This window comes from Labrus mixtus, chromosome 6 (genome assembly GCF_963584025.1).
Source record: "Labrus mixtus chromosome 6, fLabMix1.1, whole genome shotgun sequence".
Lineage (NCBI taxonomy): Eukaryota > Metazoa > Chordata > Actinopteri > Labriformes > Labridae > Labrus > Labrus mixtus.
Genome location: NC_083617.1, coordinates 21,802,153 through 21,825,134, shown reverse-complemented (window position 1 = coordinate 21,825,134; position 22,982 = coordinate 21,802,153). Strand labels below are relative to the sequence as shown.

General features: G+C 39.8%; 1 protein-coding gene across 1 annotated transcript; it reads right to left on the bottom strand.

Moving 5' to 3' along the window:
- Window positions 1-122: 122 nt before the first annotated feature.
- On the bottom strand, window positions 123-22,682 carry si:ch211-250c4.3 (uncharacterized protein LOC100535981 homolog). The gene is made up of 8 exons (XM_061041015.1): window positions 22,673-22,682; window positions 20,766-21,562; window positions 14,094-14,255; window positions 9,771-9,933; window positions 6,191-6,315; window positions 4,990-5,111; window positions 2,655-2,765; window positions 123-1,565 (listed from the first exon to the last, which is right to left on the bottom strand). The coding sequence occupies exons 1-7, from the start codon at window positions 22,680-22,682 to the stop codon at window positions 2,672-2,674; spliced, it is 1,473 nt and encodes a 490-aa protein (XP_060896998.1). The 3' UTR covers window positions 123-1,565; window positions 2,655-2,671.
- Between the last annotated feature and the right edge of the window lie 300 nt (window positions 22,683-22,982).

Genomic DNA, 22,982 nt, shown 5'->3' with positions numbered 1-22,982 from the left:
ATGTCACACACTGGTTTCTTTGAAGCTGAACGATGGCAGATAGCTACAATGTGCAACCCTTCAGTCTACTCAACCGCACATTGACCAATTCCCAGCCTGACTCAAGTGGTGACTTGAAGAACTGCACCTCCACATTGGTTTAATTTTCAACTCTGAAGGTCTCTGCTTGTTTACCACCTATGATTGAGGAATTGGACTGTTGTGGTGTTAGCTGGTCAGAAGCTAAAGATGCATTGTCTTTGGGGGCAGCTGTGGCTCAGCGGTAGAGTCGGTCCTGCAGCTACATGTCCTATGTGTCCACTTAACCCCAAGTTGTTCCCGCTGCTGTGTGGCAATGTGTATGAATGGATCAGTTAATACTGATGGACACTTTACATAGCAGGCTCTGCCATCAGGGTGTGAATGGGTGTGACCTGCGGTAAAAATGCTTTGAGTAATCAGAAGACTAGAAAAGCGCTACACAAGCTCAAGTCTATTTGCTATTAAAAAGGAAGCATCTTGCACTTCCACTTTTTGTCTTTTTTTGAGTTCTCTCTTGTTGGTCTTCATGGTGTTGCTTGCGGTCTGATTCAAAGTGAGAGAATCGTTGTTTTAAAATATTATAAAACAAAGCTTAGTTGCAATAAAAGCTCAAACCCTCACTAAAGGACAACTGCCAAACACATGACCAATCGTTGTGTAATGGTGGGAATGAATGTTTGTTTACTGGTTTCAGATTGATAGTACACTGGAAAAAATCTCTCCTTGATTCCAGATTTGATAATCTCTTTTCTTTAACCGTTATTCATGAGTCCTTGAGTGAAATGAGAGACTTTCAGTAACGTGAGACTGTCTCAGAAGATAAATCACAGCATATAACATTATAAACAATAGCTCTGCATTTCTGTAAACCCAAACTGAATGTATTTTTGTAATGTAAAAAAAAGGATAGTTCTATGAAACCTCCAATTGTCAGAGTTTATGAGCTGAACATTTTTAAAGTACTCTTTTAAGGCAAGCTGTGGTGTCTGCTGTGTTATCTTCAGCCCTCATGCTAACATGATGTATGCTTTGTACATACTGTAGGGTTTATCTCAGGCTCTCTTCACACACATGATCTCTGCATTCACTCCACTTACACAACAACTCAGACATAATGTACAAGCAGTCTGTCATTCGTCTCTAACATATTTACAACACGGTAAAAAAATGTAAAAAAAAAAAGTTATGAGACGTGTATGTTTCATAAACATGTATATAGTGTAAATGGTATCAACAGAAAATGTATCATGCCGTTAAATTACGTCACAGTGTAGATGATTTTTAGACATGTAGTAACATTGTTAAGAACATGGCTTATTTTTCTTTTTGTACATAAACTATATACACACAGTTAGTCTCACTTTATCTTGTATCCTCCCTCACATGCAGAACATCCCTCATTCAAGAGTCCTCTCCTTTATTTCCCTCTGGTTTCTTCTTTCTTCATCATCCCCTCCTTCTTCTTCTCTGTTTCTCTGTTTCCAGTCTTCTATCATCACCTGTGTAACTTCCTGATGTCCTCCCCTTCTCATTATCACCGTGATCTGAGCAGAGGAGAAGACATAGAGCAGAGATTAGAAACAGTCTGTCTCTGCACCCTTTATGAAGATCTCCAGCACATACAGTTCATGGAGAGTAAATGACACCGGAGGTAAACACGGTCTAATGTTGAAAAGTCCTCCTAGCTCTGTGTGAAACAGGATTGTGAAGCTTAACTAGCCTAACACCTGCATCCTGAGTCCATGCACTGTATGTTATAAATAGATAGTGATGACAATATTATCACTTCACAATGAACACCACTTTCCATCAGAGGTCCACTCAGGACATGTTAGAAAATATATGGTTATTTCTCGCTTTCAATATATAATCTTGTGTTTGATCTTTTTGAATTTTTTTGTGAATTCTCAAAAGTGCGGCTGCGATTGAGAAATATGCGATTTAATCATGTACAAATATCTTTTTGAATTGACTATACTTTGTAGTTGAGAAGTTGATTTTTAATTTAGGTGCATTGATGATTTTATTATAAGCATACTTTACTATGACTGACATGTACACTGTAGGCTAGCTGTTATGTATTTGTGTGTGTATGTGAGTACATGTTTGTAGATGTATATAAGAGTTATAAGTTTGACTCAGTATTTCCCTAATTTGAAAGGCTGTTGAATATTTTTCTTGTTGTGAAAAAAAAAACATATCAGTAAAGCGGATTTGTTGGTTATAAAAATAATGAACCCCAAGTTGTATCTGTGATTTGTTATTTATCTTCTATGCCATGATTGTTTTCATTTTTGTTGTTCCCAAGCCTTTTTTCTTTCTTTCTTTTTTTAAATGAAACAAATCTTCCTGAGCTTAATGTTGGTGGTTTTAGGTGCAGTTAGGAAAGATTACATGAGACCTGCATTGAAGTAATACAGGGTTTGGTGCAAAGTCTAAGACAACTTCTTGATTTGAAGAGTTTTAAACTCATTTTATCTCAATATTATCCCATATTTTCATTTCTTGAGGTAAAAGAAACAGATAGCACGATAATATTTTTACGTTCTATTGTCTTCCCAGGTTGCATCAGCTTCCTGGACTATTAGTTTGGCACAATTAAGGAAACATTAAAAAAACATTGTCTGACCTACCTGGATGATTATTGTTGTCAAGGGAAGTCCAGTTTGCTTTGGTGGCCCAAAGTGATCATGGAGTTCCTGTTTTTGTTCCTGACAGCAGGTTCCACTGGTTCCAGATCAGGTCTGTAAAGAAGGGGAGACATTTATTACTGAGAGTTTTAAACATTATAAGTGATTTATCTATGAATCACTTCCTCAGTTTGCATCAGTGTGAGAAAACATTAATTGTCCTTTTTTCCCACAGTGTCAGAAAGTCCGCAGCGGGCAAGCGTGCACGTCTCAGCAGGAGGGTGCTGTTCTTTCTAATGAATCCTGGACTGCAGCCATATCTCACCAGGCCTCATCTTAAATCCATGCAGGAATGATCCCACTCCTCCAGGCATACCTCAGGCCTGATCCCCCCCCTCCCCTCCCCTCCACCCGGCTGGGTCTGTGCCAAGCCCTGATCAGGACAGAGAGAGAGGCTGAAGGCTCCTCCAACTCCCCTCAGATTCCTACACAGCAGACCCTCTCAAAAGTTTACTTCACCCACATTCAGAGGCTCCTCTATCAGGCAAAAAAGGAACGAATGCTACTTATGCTTCCATCTGCCAGGAACCTGACACAGACTGCTTCTTACTGAAAAATTCACCAAAGCTGTCACTACTTTCCACACAGAAAAAAATAATTTCCCCCCTCATGCTGGCTTTTATTCACTGAAGTCAAATAACTTACATTCCTTCTCTCTTTTTTTTAAGTTGAGTCCCACAAACAAGGGAAACAAGCAAAGCTCTTTTTCAGGGGAGTTACTGTGGGGCCATTTTAACTACCAAATGAGAAAGAATCAAGTTTGTGCTTTGTTAGAGAGCTTGGAAACATTTTACAACATTTTATTGTCCTTTCACAAATCCAGAGTGAAGTGAAAACAGGATTAAAGGATGATTTTATGCAAATGTTTTGGCAAATCAAAAAATCTGTCCGTCTGTATGTTGTGTGTGTGTCTGCGTGTGTGTGTGTGTGTGTGTGTGTGTGTGTGTGTGTGTGTGTGTGTGTGTGTGTGTGTCTGTGTGTGTGTGTGTGTGTGTGTGTCTGTGTGTGTGTGTGTGTGTGTGTGTGTCTGTGTGTGTGTGTGTGTGTGTGTGTGTGTGTGTGTGTGTGTGTGTGTGTGTGTCTGTGTGTGTGTGTGGACACATTTCAGGCTGTTGTGTCATGATGTTTTGACTGGGAAGCCTTTCAGAAGTGGGAAGAAAAACTGCAGTTTGATTGAGCACCAAATAAACAGTGACATTTATATTTTAAATATACAAAACTGGATCCAGAATGAGTGAAATTAACACTTTAAAGGCGTTTTCACATATGCACTCTGGATAATATCTAGATAATTACAGGAGGACCGATTCTCCCGTCAACGCGGAAGTAGCGGCCGAAGCAACAGAGTCCGCTACATGACGTTATAATGAGAATATTTGCCTTCATATCAATGCTATGTGTAATCCAATGGAATGACAACATCCACAAAAGAGAGGAGAACAACATACTGACGAACAGAAAACATAATGCAGCTGTTTAATTACGTGCACGGAGATGTTAGAATGTTACAATTCATTTAGCAGACGCTTTTATCGAAGCAACGGGAGCAATGCAGGGTTAAGTGTCTTGCCAAAGGACACATCGGAACCCTCAACCTTCTGGTTAAGAGGCGGCGACTCTACCAATTGAGCCACAGCCGCCCTGGGTTGTAGATCGTAGTGGTCGCGTGCAGACACTTCAGGCAGTCACTGTATATAAACGTCTTTCTCTTTCTATTGGCTCGAGTTGAAATCTCTGCCATCAGACATCAGCTACCTCTGACTTTATGCGGAAAAAATACTAGGGGTCTGGCCGGAGAAACTCCGGGTAAAGGCCGCATGAAAAATGTGGCTGTTTGCGTTCATATATAGGCCTAGCCTAAAGCACCTCCGGTAGCCTAATCTCCAGAGTTTTTCAGGAGATTTCCGTGTGTGTGAAAAAGGTTTACGTGAGTCTGCTGGCATGGTCAATGCTGTTATTTCATTATTTAACATGTCATAACAAGCCATACATTCAACTTCATAGAACAAGTGTAGAAGCAGCCAAAAGACACTTAACCCCCTAACCAAACAACACAAGTGTCCTCTACACCAGATGAAAAGCGATCCTCTTTTTTGTCAGTAAATTAAGATACATTTGTCATTTGAAAAAGCAAGGGTTACATGTTCAAGTGTGTCATCTTTTTCAAAATTATAATTGGTCATGTAGATTTGTTCCTAATGCAGTTCATATTCAATTAAATGATAATTGTGCAGTATTGATAATACAGGACATGTTGTAGTCCTCGTGATTTCCTCACCTGTACAGCTGTGGACAGGACATCTTCAGTGAGGTGGAGGTCAGTCCCAGTCGGCTCTGGTTCCTCATCTTAGTCTTCCTCACCAAGTCTTTGACGCGGCCCCATGTGTAGTTTTCACTCAGCTGAACAGAAGGACACACAAGAACATCGAATCATTACTAATTCACATCAAGCTGCGACAAGCAACAACAAAAGCTAAAGCTGTGAAGTACCAAATGATTAAACATGTATTGATCTTCATTAACCAGAAAGTGAAATGTTATTTTTTATACCTTATGTGATCAATGTGAATTAGACAACTGCAACGTTTGTCCGCGCTTCATTATCTTTGCATTTCTGTGCTTTCCTGAGGTAGATGCAAAACTCCAGGTTAAGAACAAAAATGTTCTCCTTCTTAATTTCATAGCTTTTCCAATAACTTCTATACACAATTGTTTACTTGAAGGTCAAGGTCTTGCTTTGTCAGAGCCCCACTGCTCTAAAGTCAGATATAAATGTATGAGATTGTCAAACTCTGTATAGTCAAAAGTCTCCTATTCAGTATCCTTCCATTAAAGCTGTTCATTTATGAGGAACGTGAGAAGAAGTTCTAGCTAAAGACAAATCCAGAAAGTGAAAATTGAGTTTGAATTAATCCGACACCTTTTGAAAAATCAGTCATGTATGACTCACAGCTAACAACGGGAATCTGTTAAGAGAAGGAATACCCTTCCAACTAAAGTAAATACTTTCAGTTCACTCCTCCAGGCACCAAAAATCATCATGTTGATGTTTCATCAGTGAGAGTTCTGTTTAGCTGGCTTTAGGATGCTGACGTTGGAAAACCTGAAGTGATTCACAGCATGTAGGTGGGGAGTCACCCAGGGGTCACCCTGGAGGCACCCCATTTTATTGTGATTAAGTTTCCTTAATGACGTTTCCTATGGTTACATCAATCAGTACTAAAATATATTTTCTTTAAAAAAAAAAAAAAATGTAATATTGCAAATGCTGTTTGTCCAATTCCATCAGAAATTCTTAGCAGTAAGAAGCAAACTTGCAATCCAATAGGAACACTTTCAAACTGTATTTGTTAAGTGTCCTCTTCATTTGCAGAACTTTGAGTTGTTTGATTTTTTGAGAACGCTCTTTGTTAAACAAAAGGGAGACACTGCTGTGTATGATTCCCGTAGTAGACCTGCAACACGTGCAGGTTACCCACCCTGCGATGGGGGATGGACAGGCCCTCGGTGCTGTCTCTGAAGCGGACCTCCCCCTCAGTGTAGCTCCTTCGGTTCAGGCTTCTCCTCCACAGCGGCACTGGGGTCAAATCCTCACTGCTCGCGTCTGGAACACAAATCACAAACAACAAGCTCTTACTGTCTGTGAGTGGGAGAGTTGGCTTATAAGCAGGAATGTAATCAACATTTGCACTTTTCTGTAAAGGAAACTTGAGCACACAATATATTTTTTTTCAACATCAATTTTTTTATTTTTTATAATCAGTTTGTTTGAATAATTTTTTGATGGATGGGTTGATACTGGGGCCAAGGTGATATATTTGATAGAGGATTTTACATTATTGTTGATGATTAGAGTACAAAAAAACTGAAGTTGAACACCAGATTTATCATCCCGTTGTCCTGTTGTGTCTCGGCTCTGCTCCTAGATAAGGTCGTAGTTTGGCCCATATCTGCTAAATGCTATACTGTACTGCTACTAATTATCGCTGAGCAGGTAATATACAGTGAATTTATCAGATCCTTTTAAACTGAAAACAGCTGTATGGTATCAATCTGTGAGGCCTAAACTGGGCTCCTAAAAGACCAGTCTCAGTCTATAAGTACCACTTCAAAGCCTGGCATGCACTGTAAATGGTCATCCAGACTCACAACACATGTCAGAATGATGTATTCATCTCAGCTTTGTTTAAAGCTTTTTTGCTACACATTAGCTACAGTGCCTCGCCTTAGTATTCAAGTCTCCTGATTGTTTCCAAATGTTTCAACATTTTAAACTGAAATGGATTTTATTGGGGTTGTGTGCACCAAAACAAAATTCTCATTAATTCCGTTGATTGTGTGTTTGGTGTGTAGTCCGGTGTGGGGAAGGCTGAGAACACAGCTCTCAAAATAATACACAAATAAAACATGAAAAGCTTTGAGTGCTTTGCTGTGAAAACTCTTTACAAAGATTGCAAAGAGCAGGTGCAAACAACAGCCTGCAGGGCAACTTGTGCATCAAACCGATGTTGGCTTTTTGGACTGATCTTGTTTTGCTAATCCAATGAAAAAAAGCACAGGTCAGTATTTGAATTCCAGGTTTTTCCACAGTAAAAAATGTTTAAAGACCGAGGGGGTAAAGGCTTATGCAAGGCTCTGTTTATATTTAGTTTGTGATGTGAGGTGTTTGTTGGCATGCTGGAGGCCTCTGCTTGCATGTTGAGAGGGGAGCGATGACTGTTATGACAAATGGTGATGGAAATCAGCACAGGCCTGTTTTTTTAGCCTCTGTTCATCCCACTCCCCACTTTTCCAAACACCATGTAAACACATCTCCTTTCATCACATGGGCACAGAGTTTCTACTGATCATCACACCCTGAGATAAAAAGAAAACAACAACACCGAACTGCGGCAACAGATGTGTTATCCTGTTTTTGTTTGTGAACATAAAAGAAAGACAACACTAAAGGGGGTGATTCTGTGTGAACGCTGCATCAGTGAATGAACAACCAAAGATCCAACAACAACATGAGTCGAAACCCTGTGCCATAGTGCCTTAATGAAGTTCTGCTGTCATCATAACTTACACATTGCATGTGCAACCGTTGTAATATTGGCGTCCAATCGTGTGGCTTCACATCACATTATGGCATTGCAGAACGGTGAGCACACACAGGAGCTTCACATACACACACACACTTAGACATAAAGCACAGCGCTGATATGCCCTGCCGTCTCCACATCGCCACCGTCTTCTCCCCATTACGCCTCTGATACTACCTCCTATGGCAATTCACGGCCAGATGAGCTTTTCCCCACCGTTCAGCCTCCATGTGTTTCACAGTGCAGGCTAAGGACGTTACAAGTGGCATTCGTATGCCGTCTTGAACAGTCAGTGATTAAGAGCCATACATTTCACCCACTTTTAAGGCTGTCGACTCTGGAACAAGATTATAAAATCTTCCTGAAAAAGGATTGAGTGCTACAGTAGCTAAAAAAGCGTCTTGTATTTTAAAGTAATCACTCTTATTGGTTTATATAAATTGTTTATTGATGTATTATGGTATATTTATTTACATTTTTCTACATATTTGTAGTGTTACGTAGTTTTATGATGCTGAATGCTAGATTTAAAGTTTACCTCTACATATAAAGGCCAAAGTTAGGACACGAGAACTAGCAAAAGCTATAAACTCTCTGTGCATCACCTCTGTTTCATGCTTTGCTTTTGAACCAAATGCAATGGCATCATCCCTATTAAATAAAACAAATTAAAATGTTCAACTGTCTCTAATGAATGAGTTCCTCACTTTATCCCATCATTCTGCTAAGATTTCATAACAAAGCTCAGCAGGAGAACATTTAACCTTGGCTGAGGGAGAGCTGTCCCCTCCTCTTCACTGCACCTAATCCGGGCCTCTCCTGACTTCTCAACCTCTTCTCCAGATCCCGTTTCCTGCCCATCTGAGGAAGAACCGAGGCATTCCTGAGTCCACGGGACGTTCTGTGTTCCCGTCATGAGAAGGATGCCAGGAATTCTGCTCGAGTCTCCCACTCGAGTTATAATTTCATCTTCTAACCCCGCGGGATCACCGAGCCGTCGGCCAACATCACCTCCTCAGGCAACATGAGCCCCTCGGAAAACAACACAGTAATGATAACCTCAGGAGATGACTGTGTTCCCGTATGACAAACATCACCTGGAGCTCGTGTCTGATGACAGGGTAAACACCCAGGTGGAAAACGTCGGGGTAGCTTCAGGGTCAGGTTGTGAAACATGAAGCGTTTTAATAACATATCCTTTTCCAGAAGGTATCAGACAAACACTGAAGTTAAAAACTTTAATTCATGGTTGGGCCTGTCTGTGTTTGTTGACACATCCCTCTGGAGCAGGTTATTAAGTGCTGATCTTTCTCGTAATTAAAGCCTGGAGGTTAATTAGGGCTGGTTTCAGTTACCTCCAGGGCTCTCAGCTTGACTCACACTTACAGGAAAAAAAGGCTCTGAGATATTTAGTATATTTCTGTAGGGCTCCGAATACTAAATAGTGAATCTGAAGCCTAGAAATCAAATTCTGGTCCATCTAAACTCCCCATTCATTCTTCATCCCTGCAGGTCAATCCATTGCTGGTTTAGTTTGTTCCTGCTCCACACTGAACCATCAACCGTTATCATCTCGACCACTAAGCACTGCATTTACCGGGGCAATTAGTGGGCAGCACCGTTCAAAAAAAGCTTGATGACTGAATGCACAAACTGACAATTTAGTCAGACTGTCTAAACATCCTTTTGTAGACGTAAAACTGAAAGTTAGCAAGACAGCAAGAGAGTTTTTCAAGCATTTGTTTCTCAAGTTCTGTACTCAAAGAAAATAGACTTTTAAAGGATATATGAACACTCAAAGGACAAAGGAAAATCTGTTTTGTCACCCTGAGGTTATCATTGGTGGTAAAGTCTTGGCCATCAAGTCACAAGTTTGTTTAATTACACTTTGAAATGCATTGCCATTTTTCAGTTCCTTTTCTGTTGAAACTCTCTCATTGTCAACTTAAAAATGGAAAACAGTATTTAGAGTTACCTTTACTGGCGTAAATAAATGGACGCCGGGTGACCTCTGGGATGGTGGACAGGTCGGAGAGGGTCCCACTGGGTGATAAACACTCACTTCTTGGGTGTCTCCTCTGAACCTCCTGGAAGGCCAGGCTGGCTGCTCCACAGCTGCAGTGCTGCTGGAAAAAGTCCTGCAGAGACGGCCGGGAGAGGAGAAGACACAATCAGCATGATAATACGTCGTTTTTTAATGGAGTATTTCAATAGGATTTCTTAAGTGAGTTGCATTAGAAGTTGATCTTATTCATTTCAAGAGCTTATTCTATTTATTATGTCTTTTGGTAGAAGAGTGGATATATCATAGTGGATATTAAATTTGGTTCAGCTGTGACATAAACATGAGATCGATGTGTGTAGATAACTCAATATAAAAACAGACAGCGAGTCTCGCTTCAACCTTACGTCAGAACTAGAAAAGATACAACAAACTCTAACATCACATCATGTTGTTGCACCAACTGAACACTCATAAAGGAGTGTGATGTTTTTTTTAATATTATGAAATCATGTAACAAACATACCTGACACATGTTACTTTGCCTTTGCTCATAAGCAAACCATGCACAATGCTTTTATAACCTTTTTCATTTGACCGTGCACAGGACACCAGTGATATTATTCAATATGACGTATGTAGCATGACTTCATACTGTATATTATCTTTTGTGACTTTTGTACCCGAGTACAGAAAAGCACAATTCAAACACTTGAGTCATCCGAGTGCATAAGTCAAGCTGAGGTTCACATCCCTCCTCACTTCTATGACTGAACTACAGTATGACAGATTTGTTTTTACATGATCTCTTTTCCTGCGCTGCAGTTAAGTGTCTCCTTCTCTGGGGGAAAAGTTCACATGGGCCCCTATAACAACATATCAGAGTGCAAGTCAACATACACATACGTTTCCTTCCTGTTTTCAATAGAAATGCACCCCTCTTTCAGCCATATTTACATTTTTATATAATAGCTGGTTATTTGTACTCTAAGAGCGTTACAGTTCTTTGTGTTTGCTCGTGGAAATGGTTTTAAAGGCGGATGGCCTGTTGGACGAGTTAGACGGCTCCTCATTTAATTGATAAAAACAGTTTACCCCTGTGAAGAGGATGGCATTGGTTAGGAGAAAAAACCCTCTGAATCATGAGTTACAACAATAGAACATTAAGTTAATGATTATCTCCTGGGTCAAGAGTGATTTCTAATAATACATGAAAATGTTTTGGTCTAAATTCTTTGACTTTGCCTATTCATAAATACACAGCATTATTGATGGAAAATCTCTGTCCACCATTTTGTTAAAACCAGAATAGAAAAGAGGCTGTACTTATATCTTGCTTTTCTATTCTTTTAGCCACACAAAGAATTTTACTACATGTCAGATTGACCAATTCATGTCAACTTATTGTGTCACTACACTGTGGCTCAGTGGATGAGTTGGTCGTTTCTCAACTGGAAAGTCGGGGGTTCGATACCAAGCTGCTGAAGTTCCTTGGACAAGACACTTAACCCTTAGTTGCTCCTGCTGCTTGGTGGGCGGAGCATGTGTGTGAATGGATTAGTTAATACTGATGGACACATTACATAGCATCCTCTAACAACAGTGTGAATGGGTAAAAGTGCCTTGAGTAGATAAGTGCTATACAAGCTCAAATCCATTTACCATTCTCTAGAATGGATCAATAATATTACCTTATTGACTTGTGTTTACAAGTTTTTTATAAACATTTTGAGAACCTTTGTAGGGGGTACAAAAATAAGCACCTAACAAGATATACCAATTAATGATTTGATAAAGGTTCCCATTGGTCCTAAGAAACTGTAGGAAACGTTTTTCATTTAGTGGACATATGATTATGAATAGCATCAAAACAGGAACAAAACTTTCCCAAATGGAAATTGAAAGCGGACAATAAGTTTCCTTTTGGGCAGCATGTGTTCACAACCATCTGGGCTAGGCAGCCTATTTGAGAAAAAAAAACAGGAAATATGGGGTCAAACTTTGGAAAACCTGCTTGGAGAGTGGCTTTGCCCCTGGTCTCTAGCTATTTTAAAGGACACGTGAGTCTCCTCTATAGATCACTCAATTTGAACAGGAAGGAATGAAATAAATGTAAAAAATGTTTGGCTCTTGAAAATAAAAGGAGGTCTCACTGACCTGTACTTCAAGCCCAAAGTGGAGTAGGGAAACTTTCTAGGCTCAAACTCAACGTATTTTATCTCCAGTTTTAAAATGATGGTGGTTACACCCCCCACTCCCACCCCTACTGTAACTTCACATTTTAACAGTATGTGGGGCTGAAATAATGGAAAAACCTCTTTAATATACAAGGTTAATTTAACTACTGAATTCCAAATTCAAAGCAGAGCTTTTGTATTGAACCACAATATCTTTTACACGTGTACCCATTAAAGAGGCCATTGTGTGAAGCTGATACTAATATATTCACATTTTAAAATGCAGGTGGATGTTACGTCCCTATCTGTGTGGTAAGCCCTCACACAGCAGTTTATCACATCTTTAGGGATTGAAAAGGGCCACCCATGGGGAACCAATGACCCTTAACCCATCATCAAAGGATAAGGCTGTTGGAGGTATTACAAAGTTAGTCAAGGAGAAAAAAACACCAAGGAATGTTGCTTCCATTACTTCCTGTTCATGAATAACTGAAGATACTGAAGAGGCGATAATGAGGGAATCCAAAGTTTGTAATGCAAGAGACTGCATGTACTTCAAAACTGTGTTCTGGATTTAGTGTGGGCTATTGAAAGGCTCTCTGACAAAACTACATAATCTAAATGGTCTACTTACTGAACAGAAGGAGAACAGCTTTTTGTTTGATGACTACCTGCCTTCTTTATATCAAGTGCAGAACAGTGTACCATGCTGTCACGCATACTTAGAGCTGTCAGTAATGGGCCATAAGAGACCTAAGACAATGTTCACTCAGGTCTGAAGACTTGTATTTGCTATAGAGAGCCAAACAGCAGGGAGTCAGTCAGTAAGTTTTGGGTTAGCAGCTGGTGTGGTCCATCTCTTAAGAGCGAGTATTCACTTTCTGTCGGGATGTAGATGTAAAAAAAAATAAAAAATTGAAGATTTATAAACTTCAAACAAGTGGTTGTACACATTGAAAACATGACAATGAGCCTTTCTCTCTTCTCCCTCTCTCAGTCACCCTCTTTGCTTGGATGCTTAGGGAGCTTTGAAGTCAGAGTCTCCTGCTGACTTCAGCCGTTGCTACAATAGAAGTTCCAGTGTCCAAGCCAAAACTGACTGCACAAGTGTCAGTCAGCGATGTCGGATTCCCATCTTTAGATGTTTTGCCAAGATCTCCACCGAGGAGGCAACATTCCTCTTATTCAAAGAGCAGTGGCCCAAAGCTGTCACTGTGGTGTTGGAGAAGTGGTGATTATATCGATGCAAAAGGTTTGAGAAGCTGGTATAAAAATTCTGATATGGAAGAAGGAATTGTGTTTTTTTTTTCAACTTGAACAAAAGATTGAATTTGTTCCCTTTCTTTTTTGATTACAGCAGTTGTGTGAAACTGTAAGCAAGCTATGGCTATGCTGAATACGCCTGTGGAGGGCTTCTGCATGGAGAACATCACACTATTTTGTCTAACATGGTTGGTTTTAAGACTTTATCTCTCTGTTATCGTACTGTCTTGTGCATGTCACACTTGTAGAGTCGAGGCTATTCAGCCTGTGGCTTAATAATGTAAGCAACAAGGGAATGCCAACAAAAGGTTCCTGTTATGTCAACACCTGCTGAGCCATCAGCTGCTCCAACACTCTTAGGGGGAATGTACCAAGAAAGCTTTTCCTCCTTGTATTGCGCACCAAATTGTGCATCAATTGCGGCAGCTTTCTCCTCTGTCTCCTATGTTGTGTCTGCTGTAAAGATGAGCTGCCTGTCTGAACCTGTTTCACCCAGACTACATATGGCTATTATTTGTGAATTTGGATTTTATTTGCAAACACTGGCTCACTGAGATGGTGCTCGGAGGCACATTTACAGTAGGGGACTATTTAACTCTTGGTCTCTGTTTTCTGTTGAAGTACAGAGTGTCCTTTTGTCTCATTTGCACAAGCTTAAAAAAAATCTGCACAGTCCTTTTGTAAATCAGGTCCTAAGTGCTATATGTCTTATTATATTATAAAAGATGTTGCGTTAAGGCTGATTTACTTTGGTCAAGTATGTCCAAAAGTAGGCTATGTGTCTTCCAAATATGGAAATACAACTTGGTTACAAACACAGTGAAGACACACTGTAAGTAAAAGAACAGTGGCACACCTCTTTGGTCTTTGTCATTCTGCTGTCCTTCTGCAAGCAGCAGACCTGCCTCTGTAGCCGTAGGTTGGTCTCCTGCAGCTGGCCAATCTTCTCCAGGAGTTGGCAAATGTGCTCCAGGTAACCCAGGCCTGATCCCAGAGGGTTTGAACTCACCTGCTGTGACTGGACAAACAGAAAGAAAGTGTGAAGGTGTAATACATGTTTATTGGCAATGAGTATCACATTACAGAGTGCTCTACTGTGGGCGTTATTATTTTATAAATTAACAAAACAAAATGAAAGTTACATTAATGAAAGCATTTCTTTAGACAATTACAAACTCAATCAGTACTGGTACTGAAGCCCCAAAATGTCTCATCAAGATTGTGCCCTCTTTACATTGTTCAACTGGACTGCCGCTCATGGCAGCTCTTCATTCAGATAGAGTGCTTGTTAATTTGTTCCATATTTGTCCTGCTGTTAACATGCTTGTCTTCTTGTTCTCTTGGTTTATTGGTGGATCGCAGACAACTTTAAGGTGCATGCTACCACCTTTTGAACAAGAGTGTGTAACATCATGTAATTGACCTAAACTATTCAATTCTGCCTGCCAGCCCTGTGTCACTGATTGTAAAAAGAACCCTCCTGACCCTCTTCTTCTGCTTCAGTTCCAAATACTCCGACCAGGTTCCACTCCGACCAGGTGGTGGAAAGTTTGATTCCTACTGTGCCTGGGAAAAAGAGTAGTAACAGGTTTCCCAGAGCACTTTCACAAGTGATCCACATAAGCTGCACTCATAAAAGCATTCCACTGTTGCTGGCTGCCTGCTCTCAATACATTTGTGTTAACATCATCCAACAGGGATGAAGAACAGAACGTAATAAGTTAGTGCTCTTCATCATTGCATACATACTAAAGACAGTAAGTCTTTTTGACTAATTGTCAGATGTCTTATTTTCCACATTACCGGGGTAGAAATGTTATAAACAAAAGCCAAAACATATTTAAGCTACTCTAGCCTCATAAAGAGGGATTTGAACATCAACTTTATAACTACAGTATGGACTCAGGTAGAGTTTAAATCTTAATGTTGGATTTACAGAACTTCAGTCACTTGTGTTTAAGTTGATACATGCTTTACTGCATCACCATAGAAGGATGAAAAGGCTGAATTCGTGTTGGGTTTATGTGTCTGCTGGCCCTGCAGGTGCAGATGTTCACGTTCGTCAGCAACATGAAAAAAGGAAATTTTGAGCAAATATTTATCCTTTTATCAACATTCCTAAAAGTGTCCCAACAAAAGCAGGATGTGAGCTCAGGTTGGGGTTTCCTCCCCTCTTTCCCAGGCTGCTGACTCTGAAACTCCATTCAGACAACTGGGGGCTCTGGTGGAAACACTGGCAAAACAATGGGCCAGAAGCCATAACAGGCTGGGGGACTGACATCACTCATTTCCTCTGATGGACAAACCTGAATGGCTCTTGATAATGAACCTGTTAAATTATGTTAAAATGCAGTCATATATATTTTGTCAGATTTACAACCAAAAACTTTCCAAACATTGAGGCAAGAAATGTAGTTGTTTGCTCGTTTGGAGAAGTAAAAGAGACACTGTACTTCAAAAGCTATATCCAAGCACACAAGTGCATTTTTTTTAAATCAGACAAATCTTTCTGGATTAAAGGTTAACATTATATGGAGCAGGTTGATTTTCTAATCTGTGAACTGCTCAGACCCTCCACTACATCCATACAGCAGATCTCTTGCAGATTCCCGGTGGCTAATTAAGATAAGGAAGGGTATTCCTTCCAGGAGATGACCCTCACTTCCTCAGTCGTAGTCCTTGATGAGGGGGGAGGGTCTCTAATCAGGGGCTGTTCTGGCTTTTGACAGTAACATTAGCAGGGCTGGTGCTGATCTTATCCATGGCCACACAAAGACCACTGAGTGATCCACTGTCGGGAAGAGAGTGGGACTCAGGAATGCCCCCTTTGCGTGCACAAACCCATTTTAAAATGGGCAAACTCACACAAACAAACACGCGCACCCTAGTTGCACTTCCTCTGAGTTTCCTCTAATCCCATGACTCAAGGGGCAATAATGTCACACGTGAGAACTGAGCGGTGTGAAAAGCATGTGAAATGCTGAAAGCCAGAAACAAGATATAAAGCAAGTTTAGATAAAGCTAGGAACTTTACATTGTGTGCTTGTATTGGCATGAAACATTGGGTCCAGTATTGCCTGAGGTGAACATTGATGGTTTATGTCAGATCAGGAATCCAATATGTTCCACTATTCTAAGGGTTTAAGAGAAATAGAGCCTTTTAAGTGCACTAGCAAAGAGTAACTTCAATGATACATTTTATAATATAAGGGTAATTTATATGCTGCAGCTAAAGGATGTCTGAAGCCTAAATATTCAAATTGAAACACTGAAAGAAAATGTTTTTGACTTTGTTTGAGTAGAAACTGCTTGTCTGGCTTCAGAGGTACTCCAGGGTGCAGTTGTGTTTTGGTCTTAATGCAACCTTCTGCTATAATAACAATGGCAACTTGCTTATTATTCACTGTGATGCTCAGGTTATGGAGACAGCAGGCTGTGAACCTTTCACTAGCCATGACCTCCAGCTACTTTTTGGGTAACTCAAGACTATCCAAAGCTAGATAGGGTATATGGTTTGACAGAAACTACTCGTTTAACTCTGGGTCTTGCTCAAAAAGGATTTTAAAAGAATGTGAATATCATCGATGGTTGCGAGGACCAACCAGTGCTCTGGGAAACCTGCATGAATTTTTTCATAATTCATAATTTTTCTTCATTAGATTTTTTCAAGATTCCCTTTTTATCAATTTCCCATTGATTGACATTAAGAGAATGATAACACTTTACATATAAGGTCACGGTGGAAAAGTGAGGTTTTCTCTTCTTTTCACTTATATATATTTCCATTATCTATGCTGTATCAAAAAGATGTCCTGAACATGACCGTGTTGGAAAGGAATGAACCACCAGATGTGTGTGGAGCATCCAGATAGGGAGGGAAGTACACGCAGATCACGTACAGGGCTTCTCTCAGCCAGACACCAGACTCCTCAGCACACACAGATTGTGTTTCTGCCTCACTTCTCTGCAGTATATCTTTCAAAGCACTCAGGATGGAGCTGGAAGACTCTGTGTGCTGGAGATGTTCTGTTCAGTGTTAGTTTTGGCACCTGATCCTGATTTTGTTTCAGTCTGTGAAAACGTATGAAAATCTATTCAAGTTTGGTCTCATTTGACTTGCTTTGGAACCTCAAGTAGAACTGTGGATATTAAATACAGTCACCTTAACTGAAAGAGGTGGGAACATAGCTTTGGTTATGCTTTTGTCTAACATCAATGCCATAGTAGAAGAACTGAAAAGAGAGGATCATATTTTTCAAAGTCTATCTTAATAAGCTACTCTCATTTTGCTATTGCCCCTGTCCATGCTGGCCATCTTAAATAATAACTAAATTATATTAGATCAATATCACTGCGAGTACTAGTCTTTGCTGAAATACATGCTGAAGTTCAGACCGTTGTCTCCTCATACTGTATTAGACTATGCAAGGACCTACAGAGACAAATATTCTATCAATGAAACAATAACCATGTTTACATTGTCATTAAGTCTTTCCATCAATGTCAGCATGCATTCCAAAAGAAGTTTGTTTAAATATGTGGTTGTTCAACCACATTGCATGGCACAAATATATTTTCTTCAAATGGTCATGCCCAAATTTGAGGTAAGAAGCAATTAAAATGATATAGTATACTGATTTAAAAATGGGAATCATGAACTTTCAAAGCACTTGTAGTGTTGCATCTAATTGTCTGTATGTAACTGCTGGACTGGCGACATAGAATCTTGCAGAGAAATCATGTTAGCCTTCCTTTTTTATAAATGTGTGTTGGCCTGTACTGTATGTTGTCATGTTATGTCAAAGCTGTTTTTTAGCATCTTTTAAGTTTTATTTGTGGAGGGATTTAGTCAATAAATGTTTTCCGTCTAACCGTTGATTTTAGATTCCATTTCTGCCAAAGACATCAGACAGCTATGCAGGACCATGTGATTACTGTCACTACCTGGTGTCGGACACATGACAGCAGTGCATTACTTCTATTTCAAATGTCTGAACGGTAAGACTTGTAGAGATTATAGAACCAATTCTTGTTCTATTCAATGACATACAGAGGAATAGAGCAGGGGAAAGGGGGATGTGGTGGTAAACCCAGAGAGTTGATGTTGGAGGTGAGCGAATCAAATATTCCTCATGCTGTAGACTTCAGTCTAATTTAGCAGGGAAAGGAATTACATTATTAGCTGTGGTGACAAATGATGCAGATGACAGCGGAAGCAGCATTACCATACTGCCTGTCAGCAATGTACCCCCTACAGTCCATCATGCCGGGCCCCTAAAAGCTACTGCCACATGCCATTACCTCACAGGGGCCCCAGGGACTTTTCAAAGAGCCTTTATCTGGGTAAATATGTGTGTAATTTGAGATATTTGACACCTATTTCATGCATCAAGGTAGGCAGCCAAGCAACAAGAAGGAGCCCAGATGAGAGAGGGGCAGCGGTCGGTGACAGTATCGCTGGAAAAATCTCCAGTACCTTCACACAGATGAACAGGTGCTGTATGACATCCATGAAAAAGCTGCCACGGACTGTAACACATAACCCCCTCCATCCATAACCTGCCTCCATCTGAGTGCAAACAGTCCTTATGTTTGGGTTACCTTGATGTGCCAACAATAATAAAAGCCTTGTCTTCAGAAAAGCCTCTGAACATGCCATTATTTTGAAAGGTCTTTGAGGAATAGATGGAAAAAACAGAATGGAAAATCTGTATTTCAATGAAGGTTTTCTTTTTTTAGCTTGCAGAGTTTGAGCCGTTTGAAAAATAGTTCATGGACTCTTAGACTAAAATATCTCAGAAACATGTAAATTACTTGAAACATTTTGTTCAATATATCCTAGACTTATTTATGTTCTCCAGATGTTGCATTTTATTATCCTCTGATTTCATCCCAGTGCACCTGGAATTTGGAGTGTTTGGATTTTTTTTTTTAAAACTACTGAATCAGTTTAATTTAACATTTGACTTTTTCAAGAGTTGTCATCTGTTTTTGTTATTGATTTGTCCCATGCCTGTTTAAGACAAAAAAAAAACCTGCAAAATCAACGACATCACAATCTGGCTAACATAGAAGTACGAGAAGTAAGGTATTACCTAGCTAAACATGGGTCTATAAGCATTGTGTTGATATAACATTTTTTTTATGAATTGGCGCTATTCAAAAAGATTGATTACATAAAGACTTATAATATACCCTATAATATTTTCTTAGCATATTTTGTATATTTCAAAGTTAATTTGTATTTCTGAAAATCTAAATGATTAAAACTGGTATCTGCCAAGTATCCAGTTGGACAGTTTTGGTTAGACTCTTAACAAATAAGCTTTTTTTTTTCAAAATCTCAAACTTGAGAAGGTGTCCATGTGGTAAATCACAATTTAGTTATATTCTCATATGTAAATTAGATAACTAATTAAAAGGTACTTTAAACCCTTTGTAAGTAGCTTTCTGGTGATTCTAGACTCTAAACAACAGAAGGCATTCATGTAGAAACTGAAGGCTGTATCAGATTCTCAGTCTAATAGCTGCCACTAATGAAAGACAGTCTCAGCGCTTGACTGTGATGTTTTCAGGAACATCAAACAGGTGATTATGACTTTGCAGCTTCCACAGCTGTCAGGTGCTCTCTCTGTACAGCCCACTGTATGTGAACAAGGAAATTACTATGTTTTCCCTTGTGACATGAATGAAACATGGCCAGGCCCATCCTTATGAATGAATACAGTTGCTTTTTTATCATGCCTCCACGGGAAGGGGTTACTACACAGGTACAGCTGCAGGGATTATTTACATTCAACTGTGACTACTGACTTCAAGAGAAAGTAGGAAAATCAAAGGACATCTGTGCATTTATAACACCTTTAACTACAGTCTGGAAAATGACTGACTGTGTTGACCTTATTTCAGTTTCAATGATGCACTTACCTGGTGACATAGAGACTGGAAAGAGTTTCAAATTAAAGGTAATGACAGAGGACACAAAATAACTTTGTTGCTCAGTCTGAAGGGATTTTGCTCAGGTCTGGAGGAGCTGGTAAAGTTATAATTGTCGGCATTCAAAAGTTTTGCAAGCACTCAACACTGAACAGTAAATAAATGATTATTTATCAGTAACATAAGATACTAATGCAGAATTGCCAAAAATATGTTCAAAGTCATTGAGAAACCATTTGTGGTTGATGCAATGAAATGAACACAAATAAGGCTTTACATTCATTCTGAATGCATCTTTTAACTATTCCATGTGCAATATATATGAAAAGTGTGTGGGGAAAAAACAAAGGGTTTAAATGTGTCAGAACTAGAGGGAAAACCCTGGGGTGATGACGCAAAAGATTCGACAAACACCCACAATTTCATTAAGGTGAGGATCACCTTTGGTTCCAGTAGAACAGCTGGGTGATTAGACGAGGCAGAATTACAATCTCGAATCACAATTGGGCCAACTCAAGTACCCGTCGCTCATATATGGAGTAGAAAATGGAAAGATGGTTCAATAGCTAGGACAAAGGCCTTTTCCATTTACCTCACTTAGTCTGCAGCATTCATCCATGTACTCCTCCAAGCTTTCACTGGTGCCACTTCTCCATCTAGACTCTGGTTCAAAATTTTTGTCCATCATGTCATCACATGCATCTGTCGAGGATTTCCTCCTAGACCTCGTGTCCTCTAAGCAGGTCCTTTCAGTTATAGTATTTTGCTCTTTTAGCTCTCCAGAAATGTCTTCGTCTCCTTCAGGACTAACTCCTGAAGCCCTACATGGATCGATATCATCATCCTCACCTATGTGAAGTTCTACTGAGGGAATGAACACATCGTCCTGAGTATCCACTGCTGTACTTGGACTGTTTTCCACTGAGTCCTCTTCCTGTTTAATCTCTGAGCTCTGCACATATGTGACAAGTTTATCAGGGAGAGTGGTAGCATCAGAATTTAAGTTGCAGGAGTCGCAAGATGATTCTCGACTGTGCACCACAAAGCTCTGCTCAGAGCCCGTCGGTGTGGACGGAGAATTAGCTCCACTGGGCAGCTCCACTCCCGAGTCCTCTGACTCAAATTTGTACAACCTCGGCAGCTGAGAGTCTGAGAAAATGGCTGACAGGTAGTCTGACTCAATCCTTGGTTGTATGGACTTTTCATCTTGGTGTGATTGCTCGTCAGAGGCATTTGTGGGGTCTGTGATGTGTTGCTCAAGACCTGACACTGTGGAGATGGTGGATGAAGAGTCGTCGCTGATCAGGAGTCCCTCATGGAGATTGCTGAAGAGCTTCATTTTTGTCAGGACAACTTCTGTGTCCAGTACAGCATCTCTGTCTCCTTTTCCTGTCAAACAGACAGAGAAATATAGATTTATTATAAATTCATTATGGAGGGGTTTCTCTATGAAAATGTTTTTCTATTTCACTCATTTCAGATGGATCAGGGACAAACAAAAAGCAAATGGAAGGAGGACATCTGAGGGGATGGGGAGGGGGGGGGGGGCATTTTTTATGTTTAAACAATTGCATATCTCATTAGCTACAAATAGACATCAGTCACATTAAAGTCAACCACTTCCTATCTCACATTCCAGTGTTGGTGAAATAGTGCAATCAGTTGCTAACTAGGTTGGTGACAGTAAAAAGTTGCTATTGTAATAGCAGTCCTATAAGTACGGAATCAACACTTTAGAACTGCAGTGTTACCTAAGACATACTACAAGTACCTTTTGTCTGATAGTGTTTTTGCTATTCATTGCCTTTTTGGTTTGTGCTCATCTGAAAGTGATGAAATATAAGAATTTGTCAGTTACATTTCTGTTAACTGACTTATTTAATTTGTTATGTCAAGTTGACCATAAAAAATAGCTTCAACCTAAAAACCCCTAGAAATCTGATTGGCAACCCCAGGTGCCACCCCAAAAATCCTAAACTGTGATTGGCTATTTGCCCTGTCAGTGGAGGAACTTATGTTTACACCAGCTATGAGGTAATCTTTTTCCAAACGCTGCTAGTATTTTTCTTTTTGGACTTTAAATTGTCAATAAAAACGTTGCACATATATTTCATCAGACAAGTTAATAGGAAAGGAACGCACTCTGTGTTACTTTTAATGAACTTACTGCCAATATGTGGAGACGAAAACATGGCAAGTTAGACTGTGCAGGAGTTTGCATGCACATTTTGAAGCACCTTGAATTGTGACTTTGAACAGAGATCTTCTTTTTGTGTCATTAAAAAATCAAGCTAATGTTGCCTTTATCTGGTGTTATCTGGTGTTAAGCAGATATGATTGGTGAAGTTAGAAAGGGTAAATAATTGATATTTATATGTGTGTGTTTGTGCGCACATCCCACTTCATTATTTGATGTCAAAGTCCAACATTGGAGGAGTTATGCATCCATCTTAAACCCATTCTCTCCATGAGAACTTTGTTGCCCTTCAGCAATGTCACCCAACTTCATGCTTCCTAAGCCCAACGAGACATGGATCCTCTGGACCCTAAAGGTCTTTCTATAAGATACAGCTTTCTAGTTGTTTGGCCATTGAACTGAGTTATTCTGTTGGAGTACCATCTTCATACCTGAGCTGCCAGTTTGTAATGTAATTTTCTCACAGTCTAAAATGACTATGGAAGAAAAAAAAAAGACCTTGAAATACCTGAGCTTTGGCCAAAAGTGTAGCTAAGGGCTGCCAAAGAGTGGATTAGCTTGACCTGAGGAATTTCAGTGATATTCAGATTATGTAATACCTCACTGGAGTAC